The following is a 16,258-nucleotide window of genomic DNA, read 5'->3' on the forward strand; positions in this document are numbered from 1 at the left end:
GTGGTTTTGAATAAGATATCGTGTCTTACCGCTGTTAGATTTAGGATCACGAGTTAGATTTAGAAGTTCCATGCAAAATTACTCCAAGCACCTAGGATTACAAGTGGTTAATCTCTCTGCCAGATTTGACTCTTCACCTCCTCTCATGCCGTAGAACACGTCCCAGTTCTAACGAAGAAGCCCTATTAATAAGCAGCATAATTTTTCAGAGCAGTGATCGTTGATCCTCAGCCCTTAATGGTCCTTCTCCGTAACTTATCCGACCCCTTCGGACAGAAACCTTGCCCTTAATGCCATCTGGCGGCGGGCCAGTGCCGCTCAAGTGTGCCTGCGTCAGAAAGGAAGTGGGGAGAAGCAGGGTCGGGGAGGGAGGGGTAGATGTGGCACGTTCAAGGGGGTGTAAAACGGGGTGGGGCATTCCGATCCCCTTTTATCCAGCTGGAGCCACTGAGGTTGACGAAGAAAGGATGATAAATTGACTCATAATTAATTGCCTGGGGCTGTCTCCCCTTCCTCTATTTCTCCCCTTTTCCCCTCCCACGCGGCCATTGCTAATTTCACTCGCGGGGATTGAATGGGCATTAAAGCCGCTGCAATGGAAACCACTTAAACTCGAATCCACGTCAGCCACAGTAAGAAGTCAACCCCCGGAGTTAGCCACAGTCTATGCACGTATGTACTTGGAGAGCACGCGACATAATCTTCTTTGCTTGCGTACATACGAGTACTAACTTCACTGTCTCTTTGTAATGCGTTCAATTATTTACCTCCCATCACTCACTGCCTCCTGCTCACCGTTCCCCAACAAATGCGGCCTCTGGAGTTTCACGGCAGCGGGGACCTCCCGTCCCTATCCCTGTCATAATCATTTTCTTCCTTCCCCCAATGAAACTAATCCTGCCGCCGCGGAGCGCAATATACCACAGGGTAGCAGTCACTTTCAGACTTGTGGATATTAATAATGCCCTGAGATTGGAGTGGGCGTGGCAGGGGTGAGATCCGCTGGCGCCGAGAGGGTGAATGGCGAGGTTATCGTGCTATAACTCATTTTTGTTTTCCTCGCGACATTTTTCCGCGGTCCAATTTTGACGACATTCGACGAGAAAAGGGTTTCCTATCCATTGTCATGTCACGCACGAAATTCAAGTCAGCCTGTTGAAGATATGAAGGATCTGGGTACTATAGAAGTACCCAGATCCTTCACGTTCGGTCAGTCAAGGAAGAATATTTGTTTCCAACTCATTCTCGTAAGGCAGAATAGTACATTGCATTAATATCTCATTTTTAACGACATAATCTAGTTTTAGAAGTTCATAACATATTTAAAGTGACATCTAGATTCATCAAGGATCGTCCTGGAATATTGAATCCTGGAAAACCTGCCGAGTCGAACGCCCGTGACACGAATCCCGCTCGGTGTGATGGCAGTTACATTTTCATTGAATTCCGTCCTGTCAATTTATTTAAAATCACGAAGTGCCGTAATAGTGCTGCATAAAAGTGAGCGCGTAAAGTTATTGCTTTTAGGAATGGAATTGTTTTTTCAGGCCGGTAAAAACTGCAAACATCATTCCCTTCTTTGATAGATTTCCGCTGTAGGCAAGAGTGCGGAAAAGGGAGAGAGAGTGAACGGCAAGGCTTTGAGGGTGTTGAGTGCGGGAGTTGTCGCCTTGCTCCGTTGTGGGTGCCCATTTAAGGGTGAGCGTGGAGCTTGTCGTAACCACTCACTCTGGGACGCAGAACCTAAGGGAAGCGAGGGGACTGCTGTTCCTACCCCATTCCTACTCACAGCCCCTACCACATTCTTCACCTCTCAGCTTCCCTCATTTCCTATTCCAGCTTCGACATTGCCTTTGTCCGTCCCTACACCTTATTTGAACGGTTGTTAACAAAAAAAACTTTACTTCGCTGAATACACATTTGAAAATATGAGAACATCTCCTTAAAAGTACCCGAAATTTAGTGCAAAAATTGTCACGGCTCATAATTCTGAAAATTGAAGTTCTTATGATTTATTAACGGGTAGAGCAATCGTTTGTAAAGTTGAATACACGCTTTAATTTATTTTTGTTTCAAGTGTCAACTTGAAGCACCAACAACTGAACGCTTAACTCATCTTAATATCCATCTCGTTTTAACTATTTTTGACTCATGGTACCAATTCTATTCATTTTTTTGGAAAATTCTCTCTCGCTGTTTTCACGTTACACACCGTAGGAATTGCTGCGCATTTTCCTTGAAGGCACTTCGAGCTTTGTATGACCCGACTCATGTCTGGAGGTATATCGTTGAGGTGTTTAATTTATTCGAACAAGAGCCTGCGTTTGCGCTGAACATTACGATCTCTGTTTGGAACAGACTAGCAGGATTCAACAATTTCATTGATCTTGATAATCCTTACTTTTCATGGGGAGCAAATTATTAGCAATTGATAGTGAACTTGGTTAACTACTTTATAGTTGCCACATTTTTATTGGTAACGGAAACCATTTTCCAACATTTTTAAATGGGTAATGTAGTGCCATGGCCTTGATGCATAATTACATTCATGCACGCCATTACATACCCATGTTTTTATTCTCACAATGCTGCCAGCTGATAACTAAACACTATCCCGTATCAACTCGCGGCCAATATCGATTTCTTGAGCCGTCAGTTTAAATTGTTACAAATCAAGGCTGCATATTTTTCTAAAAATGTGCTTCTTGATAAATTTCTTCCTGTCGCTCACTTAAATTAACTATTAATAAGGATCTATAAATACTGATATAATATGAAATCTAGACTCCCTTAAGATATTAAAAATTATCAACCAACTTACATTATATACATTTAATTCGATCGTTATCAGTTTAGAATTTTTTAACCCCACCGAGGAATCACTCTTCTTCATTCAACCCCGACCCATTCCTCTCGCCTCCCGAATACTCATGCATTTCCTCATCTCTCTCTCTAGCATCTTCCTTCTTTAGCCTTATCTCTATTCCCCTCTTCCTTCGAAGGCTCTCTCCCCCACTCCCTTCGCCTTGCAAATCCCGTCCTTTCCCGGCTTAACCCCCAGCCTCTCCATTTCCCCCGCCTCTCCCCACGCACTTAACCCGGATTGTAAAATCCCCTCTCAATTCGTTCCTTTTTAGGAATCATCTTTTCCAGCCCCCATCTCCCTCCTCTTCGGCAAGCAGTCCACTTCCCGACAGCTCGCTCCACCCTTCACTACTTTTCTCCCCTCCGTTCCTTCCATCTACTGCTGTGCGATATTCATTTTCCAATATACTCCTTTGCCATTATAGAAATATCGAGGAGGCGGTGTTATAGTATAGACTTGGCCATATTTAACAGATATATCAGGCACTTTTGAAACAATCGTCCATTTCATCAACATCATCTTTATTTTCCCTATCGTTAGTATTGTTCATTTCGAATGACAATAGTTCGTTCTCACATCGATATGGTAATATCCTACCGGAACGACATATCCATTGTAGTCAAAAAGAATTTTGTCGTATCGATTTTGTATATTCATCCTGAATATCACCCAAAATGCCTCCATAGTTACCTCGGTATATCGACAAAATCTATCAACCGTAAAGTCATGCTGAAACTAAGAACCGACTTTCGATATATCAGTTACTTAAAAGTCCATATTGACCGGGTCGATCAGAATGCTATATCGTAACTCCGAAACTAAATATCAACCATTTTTATATCGGTTCCTTCAAATTATCGCTATTGGCTTGGTCGGTATGTAGTAACATCAAAACTGACTCGAAATATTTCTTGTGATCACTGTGCCTATATTGTCGATATATCACAATATCGCACTGCCCCATCTCCGTCCCGCTAACTCTCGCGTGTGTTGAAAGTTGACGATCGTAACAGCGTCCCTCTCTCCACACCTCACCGCTGGGTAACCAACCTCTAAAACGTTTGTAAAGCATTTCATGTTGAGTGCATTCTCCTCGCAAGCTCACTATGATGACATCTCAAAGATTGTGAATGCCTAGGATATCGTCTGCGGTTGAGAAAACTATTAATGAAAATTACCGAGGAAACGAATGGGTCAGTGTCACGCGAAAGCAGAACTCTGGAAGAAGATATGCTCCTTAGCACATCGAAGCCCCAGATTTTTCGTTGAATCTTCGAAAGTTTAGGCGTGGGGTATTGTATCGGCTTCTTTTGAACTGCGAATTGAAAATAGTGGTCGCTTTAAACCCATAATTGAGTCAAGTTCGAATTGAAGATTTTTCACCGGGAGATGAGGCCAGCTTTTGTAACGCATGGAAAAAATCTTAATGCAAATTGATCGAATTTAAACGCCCGAATTACATCTCCCTGATATCGTTGGTGACATAATGCAATATTAAAACATATTTTTGGCAATTAACCCTTTCAACATTTCGATCTTTATCAGATTTCCAATCTTTTGTTCGAGTCCACGAAAAATTTTCATTGTAACCGATTTTTACCCATTATAAATTACAATATGATGATGTAGCCATACTCTCTAGATGAAGTAATATTCTACGAGTAAATTTAAGAACGTTAAGAAAAATAAAATCCACTACTCGGGTTAGCTTATACAATTGTCAATGGACTTTTCAACAATCTGAAAAGATACTCATACAATTTTTTAGGGGAACCTATGGCAAGCACAACATTATTAAAATCTTCGCGCGTCAACTCGGTCTTGATCTCATTGATTGATTACGGAGAGGTCGGGTCTCAAGACAAGCAGAGTAAACGTATGTCGGGACCATTCGCCATCACGGGCGGGGGGAGAGCCCAGGGTGCAACCTCTCTTGCAACCGGGGCGTTTTAAACCCCTGCGAGGAGGCGGAAAAATCGCACTCAGCTGCGGGGGGAAGGACCCTGTAATCCTCGGGAGGCTTTGACTATCTCCCCTCCCTCCCTGTCCGATGGAGGGAGCCGAAAAGAGCCCCCCTCCCCACCTCCGACCCCACAGCCAACACACACACACACACACTCTTCCCCGGCACTCCGTCACTCCTTATCCCACTTTATACACTACTCCACGTCGCGGAATGGGGTAATTGAATTTTAATGTCCGTCATTAATCACAGCGATCGCGTTCGATCGGCGACGGCGTCTAAGGAGGACGCGGAGCCGAGAGGAGGGAGCCGGTACGCGACTACTACTACGCGGGAGGGTTGTGGAAGGGTAAGGACGCAGGCTTTATGAGGAAGGGAGAGGAGTCAACGTTGAGTGACGCGTTGAGATCAACAAAGGGTTGAGAGATCGAATGGACGGGGTGTCGGGAAGAAGGAGCATCAGACCCCACGTTAACGTTTCCGATTAAAGGAGAAGGATTCGACTTCGGAACTGCTTACCGGAAGGATTTAGGCTCAACTGCCACAATTAATCATCAGATCTTTCTATCCAACCATCTTTTGGAATGCGTGTGATAAATTTGTCCAAAACTATGGATGTGAGGGGAATTTATAGGAGAGGATGAGTTCTCCCATTCATTTTGAGATCTTGAGATCCATTAGCTTCTTTTACCAAAATCATAGAAAATGCCAGTCCTTTCATAGGTGTATTGCTGCTTTCCTTCGAGTAGTGCAGTAGGTAGTGACTATCGACCGATATCACTCTCTTCAAGACCCATTACTCTCATTCCTAGAGTTAAATTCTCTTTTGAGCTAACATTTTTGCCGGAAGAAAAGTACGCGATACATAAATATTTTAAATTAACTGCGTGGTCAAAAGGGGGCTTTTCTATTTTTGAAGTTTTCCTCACACCTTTCATTTACGATAGAATTCATTACCGAAGTGTTTTCTATCAGTTCTTGTCTCTTTCTTGTCAGTTTCTTTCAGAAGTTTTCCGAACCACTTCGATTAGGTTGATCTTATTCACGCAATTTCTCGGAAGTTTGGAATTCGCACGGGTTTCGGAATGACGTGGCGCGCACAAGAGGTCGGTTCCCTGTAGTGAGGCGTATCGAGTGATGGAGTGGGAAATAATAAGAGGGCTTCCCTTCGCGACATGCCTAGTGAAACTTAAAAAAAGAGAGAAAGCTCCCCAAGGGTGTTCGCACGCGCCATCCGTTCTTACTCCTGCGAAGAGGTTTGAGCGCGGCGCTTCCTCTAGAAGAGATCCCATTCGACCTGGGCCTAGGGTTTCCCTTCTCCCACCCCCACCTCCCATTCCCAGACCGCTTGTTTCTTCCGTTCCTTTCCCTCAAGAGACGTTTAATTTGCTTAAACCTACTCCTTTTCCTGCACCTCTTTCCGTTCGCCCCCCGATTCCCTACCGAAATCCCTCCACCCACCGAGCAACCTTCGCCGTATTCATAAATCCCACATCGTCCAATGTGCTTTCAGCACTTGTCAGTCGAGAGGGGTGTGAAGGACGGTTGGGTTTAGGGTAGGAGGGGGTTTTGCGCACACTTAGTGCTTGGGTTTGCTCGGTGAGACTAGGGTGGGAGGGAGCGAGGGACCTGGAGGATGAAGGTGTCAGGAGAAAGGAGCCCTGCGTTAGGAATTGCGGGTTGGAAGATCGAGGCATAAGTGTAGGTGGGAGGGAGACAGGAGCTGGGTGCGAATGTTCATCGGAGGGGAAGAGGATGATGCCGGTGCTTTTTTTCCGATCGCAAGGGTGGGTGGGCTGAAAAAAAAGCTATTGGAGCGCGCTAATGCACACGTCAGCTTCGTTCCTTTAGCATTCTCTTTTTCACTACACCACCTTCGGCGCTTTCTCCGTTGCTTCTCCTTTCACTTTTATATCCAACCCGATGGATCTTTCTCTTTATACGAATCCCTGGGAGCGTATGGCGACATCTCGTCGTTTTTCGACAAGCCTGGCGGATCCGAGGGATGAAAAGAGCCCCCAAGGGCGGAATACGCGAGGCCTCTTTTTGCGATTGAGGTTGTGTCGTGTTTTCAGGAAAAAACTTATTTCGCTTCATGACAGCATTAGGCGTTTATGGTGAGATATGAGTAATCTACGGCTCGAGGTCCAGATCTAGGTCGCAAAGCACTCCGGTTCTCATGAGTATCTTGAAATGGTTCTCGAGCTAGAAATATAGCTAGTTTCCTAGAAGTCTAATTTCTCATAGAAAACTTCCTCTCTTTCCTTATTTCATCTGGTCCATCAGCTTACATTAGATGCATGGTCTCAAAGAGTCCTTGTGCCAGATATTTTCCTCGCCTCGTTTAATGTTTGCTGACAGCCGAATTACGTAATTTTCGTTGCCTGATACAATGCTCGGTCATGGTAGTTTTGTCTTGCGAACTTTATGGTGACTAGCGTGCCCTTGGTGATATTTGTGGTCGATAAAGTTGGAGCCCGTAACTAAAACACTTTTGAGTATGACCACCAGGACTCGGAATTCTGTTCACAATAGTCTCATGCTTGCTATGGGACTGGATATCACTACTATTAGGTCTCATACTAGAGCGTCAAGCTAAGGTTCTATTAGTAACCTGGAGGACACTACCAGACTAATCCGGTGAGCGATCTGAGGTAAGTCCCTTAATTTATAGTGAGTATCAGAATCATGGAGCAGTAGGGCGGACGTGCATGCATGTCCCACCATTTGTGAATATATCCCTTCACCAGCGTTTTCCACGATGTCGTGGCATTCAAAAATACAATCCGTTGGGATTTTGACTGCGATTCTCCAAAAGAATCTTCCAGGATTCTAATCTGGAGTCAGTTTTCCAACGCTCTCCATTATAGGTAACCAAGACTTCGAACTACACCGATAGCCTAATAAACACGCGAGCACGTATTAAATTTGCCATTGTGATTTAATACAGAGACTCTGACGCTGAGAAATGGCTCTGCTACTTTACGTTAACGACATTGATTCCGTAATCACTAGTAAGATACGTTATTTGCCGAAGATGTAGTGGTTAACCGTGATATCCGTGATCCTGAGAACACAGCGGCTTTATCAGATGACCTTAATACTATAATACGCTGGTGCGACACTTGGTAATTAGAATTAAACTTTAAAAAGTGCGTAGTAATAATTTTTTGGAAAAGGAACAATACCCTCCCGAACGACTACTGCATCTGGAACATCGAAATGGAATATGCAGACTCAATTAAATGCCAAGGCGTTACCCTCACTCACGACCTCTCCGGGGTGAAACATACGGGGAATAAATAGGCAAGCTAACTAAAAATTAGGATTTATTGGAAGAGTACTAGGTAAATGTGATGAAAATGTCAAAGAGAAATGTTATCTTTCGCTGGTTAGGCCTCATTCAGAATATGCTCCCCAACATAGGATCTTCACAAAGTTGGATTGATTGCCGAATTGGATCGCGTGCAGCGTAGAGGAGCTAGATTTGTAAAACGTTGTTATGATGAACTTAGTGGCGTATCCAAAATATTAGAAGAGCTAGGTTGGGAATAATCAATGAAAATTAGTCTTTTGTGTGTGTATTCACCCCCTGCCACACACCCTAGCGGTGGCGTGCAGGGGATTGAAATAAATAAAATTATTGGGGAAAGGTGATAATGCTCGCTATGTTTATTTTCAATTACTAGAAGGAAAGATCGGCCGCGATGGTTTTGCGACTCTCCTAGATGGTGTGCCGGTGTGCATGCCTCACACAGACTGGTAACACAATGTATAGTTTCACATATCTCCAGTTCTCGGGGAGACGGTGACTGGCTACAAACTTTTAAAAATGATGGTACGTATGAATGTTCCTCAATGGGTCCGGGAGGATTTCGGAACCAGTAGGCGGGCGGCTCCGACCACCCCACTCCTCTCACTACGTCGACCGAACGTAGAGCGTTTTAACTTCCACAGTGTCTCTACCCCTCCCATTCCCTTCTCCATCCTTCCCCGTCCCATTACGCCACTCTCCTCCTTTGTCGCTTCCCCTTCGCCCGTCCCCTTTATCCCCTGCCCGCACGCATCCCGCACAGTCCGACACAGATGCTTCCTTTCTCAGTGCAATCAAGGGCCTTTGCAGAACGCCGACCCACCGCTCAGCAACGCCCCGCGTCGCGCCCGCGAGGGCGGCATTCGATATCCCCTATGATCGGCGTTTTCGTCCACAGGCAAGTAAATGAAGACACACGAAAAGAATTAGCGGAGAAAAAATTGGGGCATCATATATTTGCAGGATGTTACTAATTTTTCGTCATTACGTCTATTGAATTCTGTAAAGAATTACTTCAGATGGTCGGCACCGCTAATTTTAGGTAATACCCTAAATGTATGGTCATCTTAAAAATGGTTCCACATACTCCTAACACAAGAGCTAGATGGTAAATTCTTTATTTTCCCTTTGAAGGGATTCACAGAGAATACAAAGTAGAATACATATTTCCTACTATATCACATAAATATTTATTCTGGAATGCAGCTAATAGTATTATTATAACTCTTGTGCATACTAATGAATCATATTTGTGGATTATTAATTTTTTAAAATTATTTACTTCTTTACATAGCAACTATATAGAAGTTGTGATCTCACTGCCCAATTCACAAGGATAGCATACGTTTGTAATTTTCCGTATAGAGGATAGAATATGAACATAAACTGAAGAAAAACTTCTTTTAAGCTGAAAATCAGGTATTTATTTAGAAATGGCCGTGTAAGATTGCGGTTGGTATTCCGATTAGCATTGACTCGAAGACACCCATAAGTTCCTTTATCATGAAAGAACTAATTGATATTTTGTAACTTGAATGGGCCATATGAATTTTTGGAGGAAAATAGTTGAACTTCGAAAGCATAAGTGAAAGCGTTCAACACTCAGTCAAAAGGAAAATTAATTTGCGAATCAAAATCTTCCAATAAACATCCAGAAAATTATACAACCTTGGAGTAAACGAATGTTCTCATCTCCGCAAAAAAAGCCTATGACTGGTGAAATCCTCAACAAGTCAGCACTTAAGAAGTTTGCTAGTAGTCTCAAATTTGGGTTTAGAATATATTCTATTTTAGGTTAGAAAAGTATTATATGCAATAAGATTGACAATAGGTGGCCTTATGATACTTCTTTATGGGAGAAGCCAATTGAATTCAACCCAATATAAAAATAGTGGGGCGTGTGTTTGTATATGTAATTGCATTTCAGAAGCACATGAATACCTCATGCTGCGGTTAGACAATGAAAAAAATAATTTGTTAATACTGTTATCGTAAGATTCCTCCACCATAAGCATACTGTATATAAGCCTTGAGCTCTTAATCTCTCTTTTCTCCATACTTTAATTGCACATTCTCTAATAGTCCTGATAGTCTCCGCTGTTTCGTTATGCAACTTTTACAAAAGAATTTATTTTCTTTGGGAAAGATCCATTTAATATTTAAACGATGGAACACTGAAATGGCCAGGTTTATTATATTTAGCAAGTAGAATTTTAATATAATTCTAAGGTGATAAAGTCTCATTCCCTGAGAATCATTCCTAGTACTTTTTTTAAATATTTGGGAGTGATATTACATTTAATAATAATTTGTAAATTTCTTTGAGTAATGTAGTCTTCGAGCATGAAGTGATAAAGTTTTTGTTTCCGATGAAGTCAGTATCATGCACATGTTAACATTGTACGAGCAGATACTAAATGTTAAATTTAAGAATTATATTCCATAAGTGATTCATGAAAAATATACAAGCTTAGCACACACTAGCCTGCTTTGAAAAATGAGGCGAGACCATACTTTGTTTGAATTAATTCAAAATTTAAATTCAAATTTAGATACAAAAAACATGATAGCAATTTCATAACAACATGACTAAAATTAACATACGCTACATAGTGAAACCCAATTCCTTACCTTTCAATGCCTGTCAATCTCGGATGCCTGTATTTCTTGGAGAATAGCAAACCGCCTCCCCAGGCAGCCTAATGGATGATACAAAATATGATTAAACATAGCCTTTAAGTTTTTCGTGTAGTCTATTTTGCACCTGGAAACTAGAACGCGTCCGAACTCCAGACTCGGGAGTTGTTCTAAAGTGATTTTCTATTTCTAAGGCATGAACATTGAAATTGGTCCAATGTATCAAACTTATTTAATTAAATTAAAATAGGTGTTCATTAAACGGACCCTTGTAAAGTAAATATTATTAGGTATATAACTAAACGGTTGTATTTCGAGCGAGTTTATACATATTATTGTTTTTCATGCAAAAGAGAGTCACATCTCCATTAATTAATAAATTCACATAAAAATAAATTTGTTCAACTCATGCGAAATAAATACTGGCTTAAATTCAATAGATTGAATTGAAATACTGACTTAAGCATTGAAATACTGGCTTAAGCATTGAAATACTGGCTTAATTTCATTGAAAGGTTGCCTTGGCAGGCAGTTTTACAGGTTAATTTTAATTTTCCCATCTTGTAGTACTTGTAAAGTGGGTGACTCATCTTGAAATAGAGAGTAAGATCATCACCTTACATTGAACAAATTAATACATAAATGTAGAATTTGGTGTTTGAATAAAGCTCTCTTATAAATATCACAAGTTTTTTTAGGGCGTTGTAAAACTTGAACGACGCACGTTAAAGTGCTAGGCCAGAGGAATGCTCACTTCCTTCCCCTGATCAATCCACGAATGTGGGTGGCGTTTTGCCCACAATCATAAACACGACTCAAAGGTCCAAGATCTCTACCCACCCCATGTAAAAACTTTATACCCGTTTTGACTGTGAAGCGTGAAAATCAAATTGCCAAATGTTATTTCATTTTCACTCATTCCCTTCGGCTACTCCTCCACTCACGTCAACATGCAGCCACAACTTGTACTTCTGGCAGATGTCGGCAATTTCGGGGATGGGGTCGAAGGCTCCGAGGACGGTGGTGCCGGAGGTGGCGTTAACGAAGAACGGGATGTCCCCGCGCTTTTTCCGTTCCACAATAAGCCGCTCCAACTCGGAAGGAATCATCCTCCCTCTGAAGATTGTGAAAAACGGTAGAATTTCAATTAACCATGTGGTTTACCCAGCGTGTACAAAAACAATTGATTTTCTCATAATAATATTGCGAAAAAGCCTCAGGTGACAACTAATTGAGTTTATAACTTAGGGAAATGTCTCGCCTACTTACTTTTTCATTGATTGGAACTGGGAATGGTTTGAATGGCACACATAAATGTCTTGCAATGGGATAACTCACCTTGAGTCTGATGGAACTTCAACGCAGTGGTCTGTCCCGAGACCGCAAACGGCCGCGCAGCTCCTCACTGAATAATGGCACTGAAATTTCGACGAAATTTTGCGTTAAAAGTTTATATCGGATATGAATTGTTCGTAGTAAACTTATTTTTAACATAGCGTGAGAGCGATGGCTGATAGACAAAAGTTATGTGTGAGTTAATTGATGACTAGGCGCCAACGTTTTAGGTTGAACAGGTATTTGTCTCGTATTCATACTTCACGCTCATTCTATTTCAAGTAGTCAGGCGGTGTTAGCTCCGAACCCACCCACTGTCTATATATGTGTATATTGGCGAGTTAATCCAGGCGGAATTATTTATGATGAATCAATATTTCTTTATTTTTTTAATTTTTAGAAAGAATTTACAAAGCAGCTGACCCACTGCGTGTTATTTGTATGGAATTTCTCATATCCATTTGAATTAAAACGCAGGATTGTTTTGGCAGCAAATATGAAATGGCGATGAGACACAAATTATTACCTTTTGAAGCTAAACCATTCAAATATTAATGCCATCTAGTATTCTTTCAAATTTCCTCTTTTGTCTATAGGATATACAGAGATTTGATTTTTTTTGGGTTGGGTTCTCACATTTTACTGAATAATCTCTGGTGTATTCAATTAGCAGCAGTTATCCTTCTAAAAACTTCCTTATCTTTGTAAAGTACGAGTAAGTCGTTTTTAATTTAATTTAAAATTTAGAAAAATTTAATGCTTAGTTCCCAGAGGTCACTTCTGCTTCAGTTTTAGTGCGATCAAAGTTTAGTGTCATGTCCGTGAAGAACATGAACGCCAAGAATATTGTTGGAGATGTTCGCATTTGGCCGGGATATTCACGTTCATTATATCAACGCTGATCTATATCAATTCGTAGCCATAAATCATTTAAAACAATCTCTGCATCAGTAAATAGTTTTTAAAACCGATTGAAAGTTATATCATTAGAGGCGTCCTTCCTCACATACGATCTTTTTAAATGATGTATAGATTGTACGTGCTTTTATGTAACCCGATTTGGATATGAAGTAACCGTAGGTTTGACTCTTTGGCCAAATAATATTTCAAATTGGATTCTTGGGCTAAAATGTGCTTTCCAATATACTATATAAGGTTATGAAATATATAACTCTACAATCAGGTCTACTCTATATCCTTGCGGCAATACGCTTGCGTGCCCCTATTAAGTAGAAACAATACTCTTATAAACTTAAAAAAAGATACTTGCTATTTCCTTATACAGTAATAACCCCTGGCTTCAGTTAAGCGCATTGTTTAGAAGAAACCTATTTTATTCCCATATCTAAAAAACAAGTAGTCAAGGGTAATCCATCGATGTATACGCTTATGCGGATAGTTTTCTGAATTTATATCCTCTAATTATGTCAAAGAATTTTATTTGAGCAGCGAAATTATCCCACCAGCACAATTTTCCGGGAATCTAATAGGTATATTTCAAAATTTTCTTGTTTTCGGTAATAGGTAGATAAACTGGCTCTCAAAAAATAAAAAACTGGATTCCTCTAGTATCTGAATATGAAGGCAACATAATTCTTACACCACTTCATACCGGTACAAGATTCAGTGGTCCATCGTAGATCCTTGACTTAAAAATCAAGAATTTAAAATCACTTTCTTGCTCTAAATACCTAAAAAATCTTGAAAGCGTTAAAAAATGAAATGTTTCAAATTGAAAAGATTGAAATTATTCAATACTATGCATGGATTAGATCCGAAAATGATTATTCAAAAGAATGCATGTGATTTATTTGAGGTCAATATTTTCTTAAATCTACTAAAACTATTTTACTTCAGTTCAATACCTATAAATAGATTCACTCATTCTTACAATTCCAAAATATGTATGTGCATTGTACCAAACGTTTATGTGCCTGATTCAATCTGTGAATGATTTTTATATTTATTTATAAAAATGTCCACGTATGTAGCTAATTTAAAGTGTCACACGCAACATAACGTAAAAAAGAGACGTATGCATACGAGCATAAACAAAAAAGCAGGAGAATGTTAAAGTTACAACAGCGCAGTATGAACTTGCGAAATTGAAGTGTCAGGTTTGTGCTGATTAGGGTGTAATGATATCCATTTCGAATAATAAGCCTCAACAGAAGATCAAAGGCCGCGTTGAGACAGGGAGTAAATAATTGCATATTTTACAAAATGCTGTTAAGGTCCATTTATACTATAATATAATCTGTATTGCAGTCTCTATTGTACTATGATTTCCTGTTTAACTTTCGTTGATGTTCAGCCATTCCTAACGGGTTTCTTCCATCAAAAATTCTTCTCTCCCTGGCGGAGTGTTTATTTAAGACTCTCCTTTACTAGTCAGAGAACATGGTATCGCAGACAAAATGTTACTCTCTGCTCTGATGCATTCACTCCACTTCGATTCGATCGCCCCCTTCAAAATGGATTTAGTAATTCACAGGATTTTTATCAAATTAATGTAAAAGCTCTCTATTTCACTGAAATAGTTTATTCGTTTCAATTCGGTGAAAATTCCATGAAGAACACATGAATTGTATGCAATGAAATGCAACCCAATTTCTGAAACATGCTGATTATCTAGGACCAACTGTATTCATAACGAAGGCTCATGGCATCAATATTCATTAAGAGTATTAATACTCTATTCACCAGCACTTTTCCCCAGTATAGTCTCATCAAATCAGGGCATTATTATCTTTGGCATGACTGAAATATACCTGATCGGACGTATACATGACTAGTTGTCCTTTAATGGAGTGAAGACCCTTCTCTTTGTATCCGGGGAACATCCGATGGCGGGCAGCGAGGAACGCATAAAGGTTTGATATCGATCCACCTGAAAGAGGAATTGCGAGTAAAACATTTGCAACACATCTTATTTCACCAATAATCTTAAGGCCAATATACATAATAGCAACATGATTTGGGCATAGCATTATATTTCCTAACAAAATACATAACTGAAAACATAGTTTGAATGAAACTCCGTTGACGGAAATATTAAAACCCTGTCGGTTGAAAAAAACAAATATTAATTAAAGCACAATTCACGGTTTTGATAATTGATTTCATGCTTGGCTTTATGCTTGATTCAAACTATTGGCGAAACAACTGGGATGTATGCAAGAGATTACAAAAAGAATCCAACTTATTACAAACTAAGAATGAATAATGATGAATACTCGTGTTTATCAAGCGATTGAAAATTAGATAATTGAATTTATGAACATCGGAATGCAAAATTACTCTTTGGCCCCTGTTTCAATTGAATGAGCTTTTAATGAGGGCCTTTAAATGAGTGATATTTAAGATATAATTGTCGGCAAAGACTTACCAGGCGCCAGGATGGAGTCTCCATTCGAGAACGACGATCCAATGATTTCACGCATGCGTTTCATCACAACATTTTCCATCAGAATGAACACAGGGGCAATCTCATAGGTGAACATATTGGTGTTGGCAGTGGCGGTGAGCCATTCACCGGCCATTGAGACGATGTCCAAGCCACAGGAGAGCTGATTGAAGAACCATGGATGGCCTGAACGAAAGGAAAAAAAAAAGATATTTATTCTCCGGTTACGGTCGTCAATTACATTGGATTGTCTGTCAATGGCCGATGCCCGTGAGTCCAGACCTTAAATCTCGGCCCAAATTTATATTCCCTCAAACGTAGAACTCTGTAACGAATTCATATTTTTATTTCGCAACCAGTTTGTCGTTAAAGTTGACAAGAAGAGTCGTTAGGAAAAGACAGTTGAATAACGGAATGCTTTCAGCGTGGCAAACCTCGATCATCACACCTCCACAAGCCTTCTGCCTTGAAAACTGGTAACTAAATTAGCTTCGATCCATCGGCGCGAGAGTTAGCGTAAATAATTTGACTAGACTGCTCTGATGAAACTCGCCTCCAGTCACCATGTCACGACTTTACTTCCCTAGCTCTGCGACAGCTGAGGGTTCTCCGTCTCCCCACTGAATTCGGAAGGAATTCCTTGACGACTGCCTTTTTGAAGGAAAACAAGTTTCATTTTAATTATGCATTCACTCCATGCGTGCAAAGAGTTTCTTTCCCTTTCGCTCAGTTTCAGAT

General features: G+C 40.6%; 1 protein-coding gene across 1 annotated transcript in view; it reads right to left on the reverse strand.

The window, feature by feature from the left end:
• Gad1 (glutamate decarboxylase) overlaps positions 1-16,258 on the reverse strand; it is a 104,052-nt gene that overhangs the window by 21,393 nt on the left and 66,401 nt on the right. Inside the window, exons 3-7 of the mRNA XM_071589791.1 lie at positions 15,503-15,706; positions 14,886-15,004; positions 12,118-12,197; positions 11,724-11,895; positions 10,774-10,841 (exon numbers count right to left, since the gene is read on the reverse strand). Coding sequence (XP_071445892.1) covers positions 10,774-10,841; positions 11,724-11,895; positions 12,118-12,197; positions 14,886-15,004; positions 15,503-15,706 — 643 coding nt within the window. The remainder of the gene's footprint in view (positions 1-10,773; positions 10,842-11,723; positions 11,896-12,117; positions 12,198-14,885; positions 15,005-15,502; positions 15,707-16,258) is intronic.

The sequence above is a fragment of the Hetaerina americana genome, unplaced genomic scaffold, assembly GCF_022747635.1.
Source record: "Hetaerina americana unplaced genomic scaffold, ioHetAmer1.1.p SCAF_1, whole genome shotgun sequence".
Taxonomy (NCBI): Eukaryota; Metazoa; Arthropoda; class Insecta; order Odonata; family Calopterygidae; genus Hetaerina; species Hetaerina americana.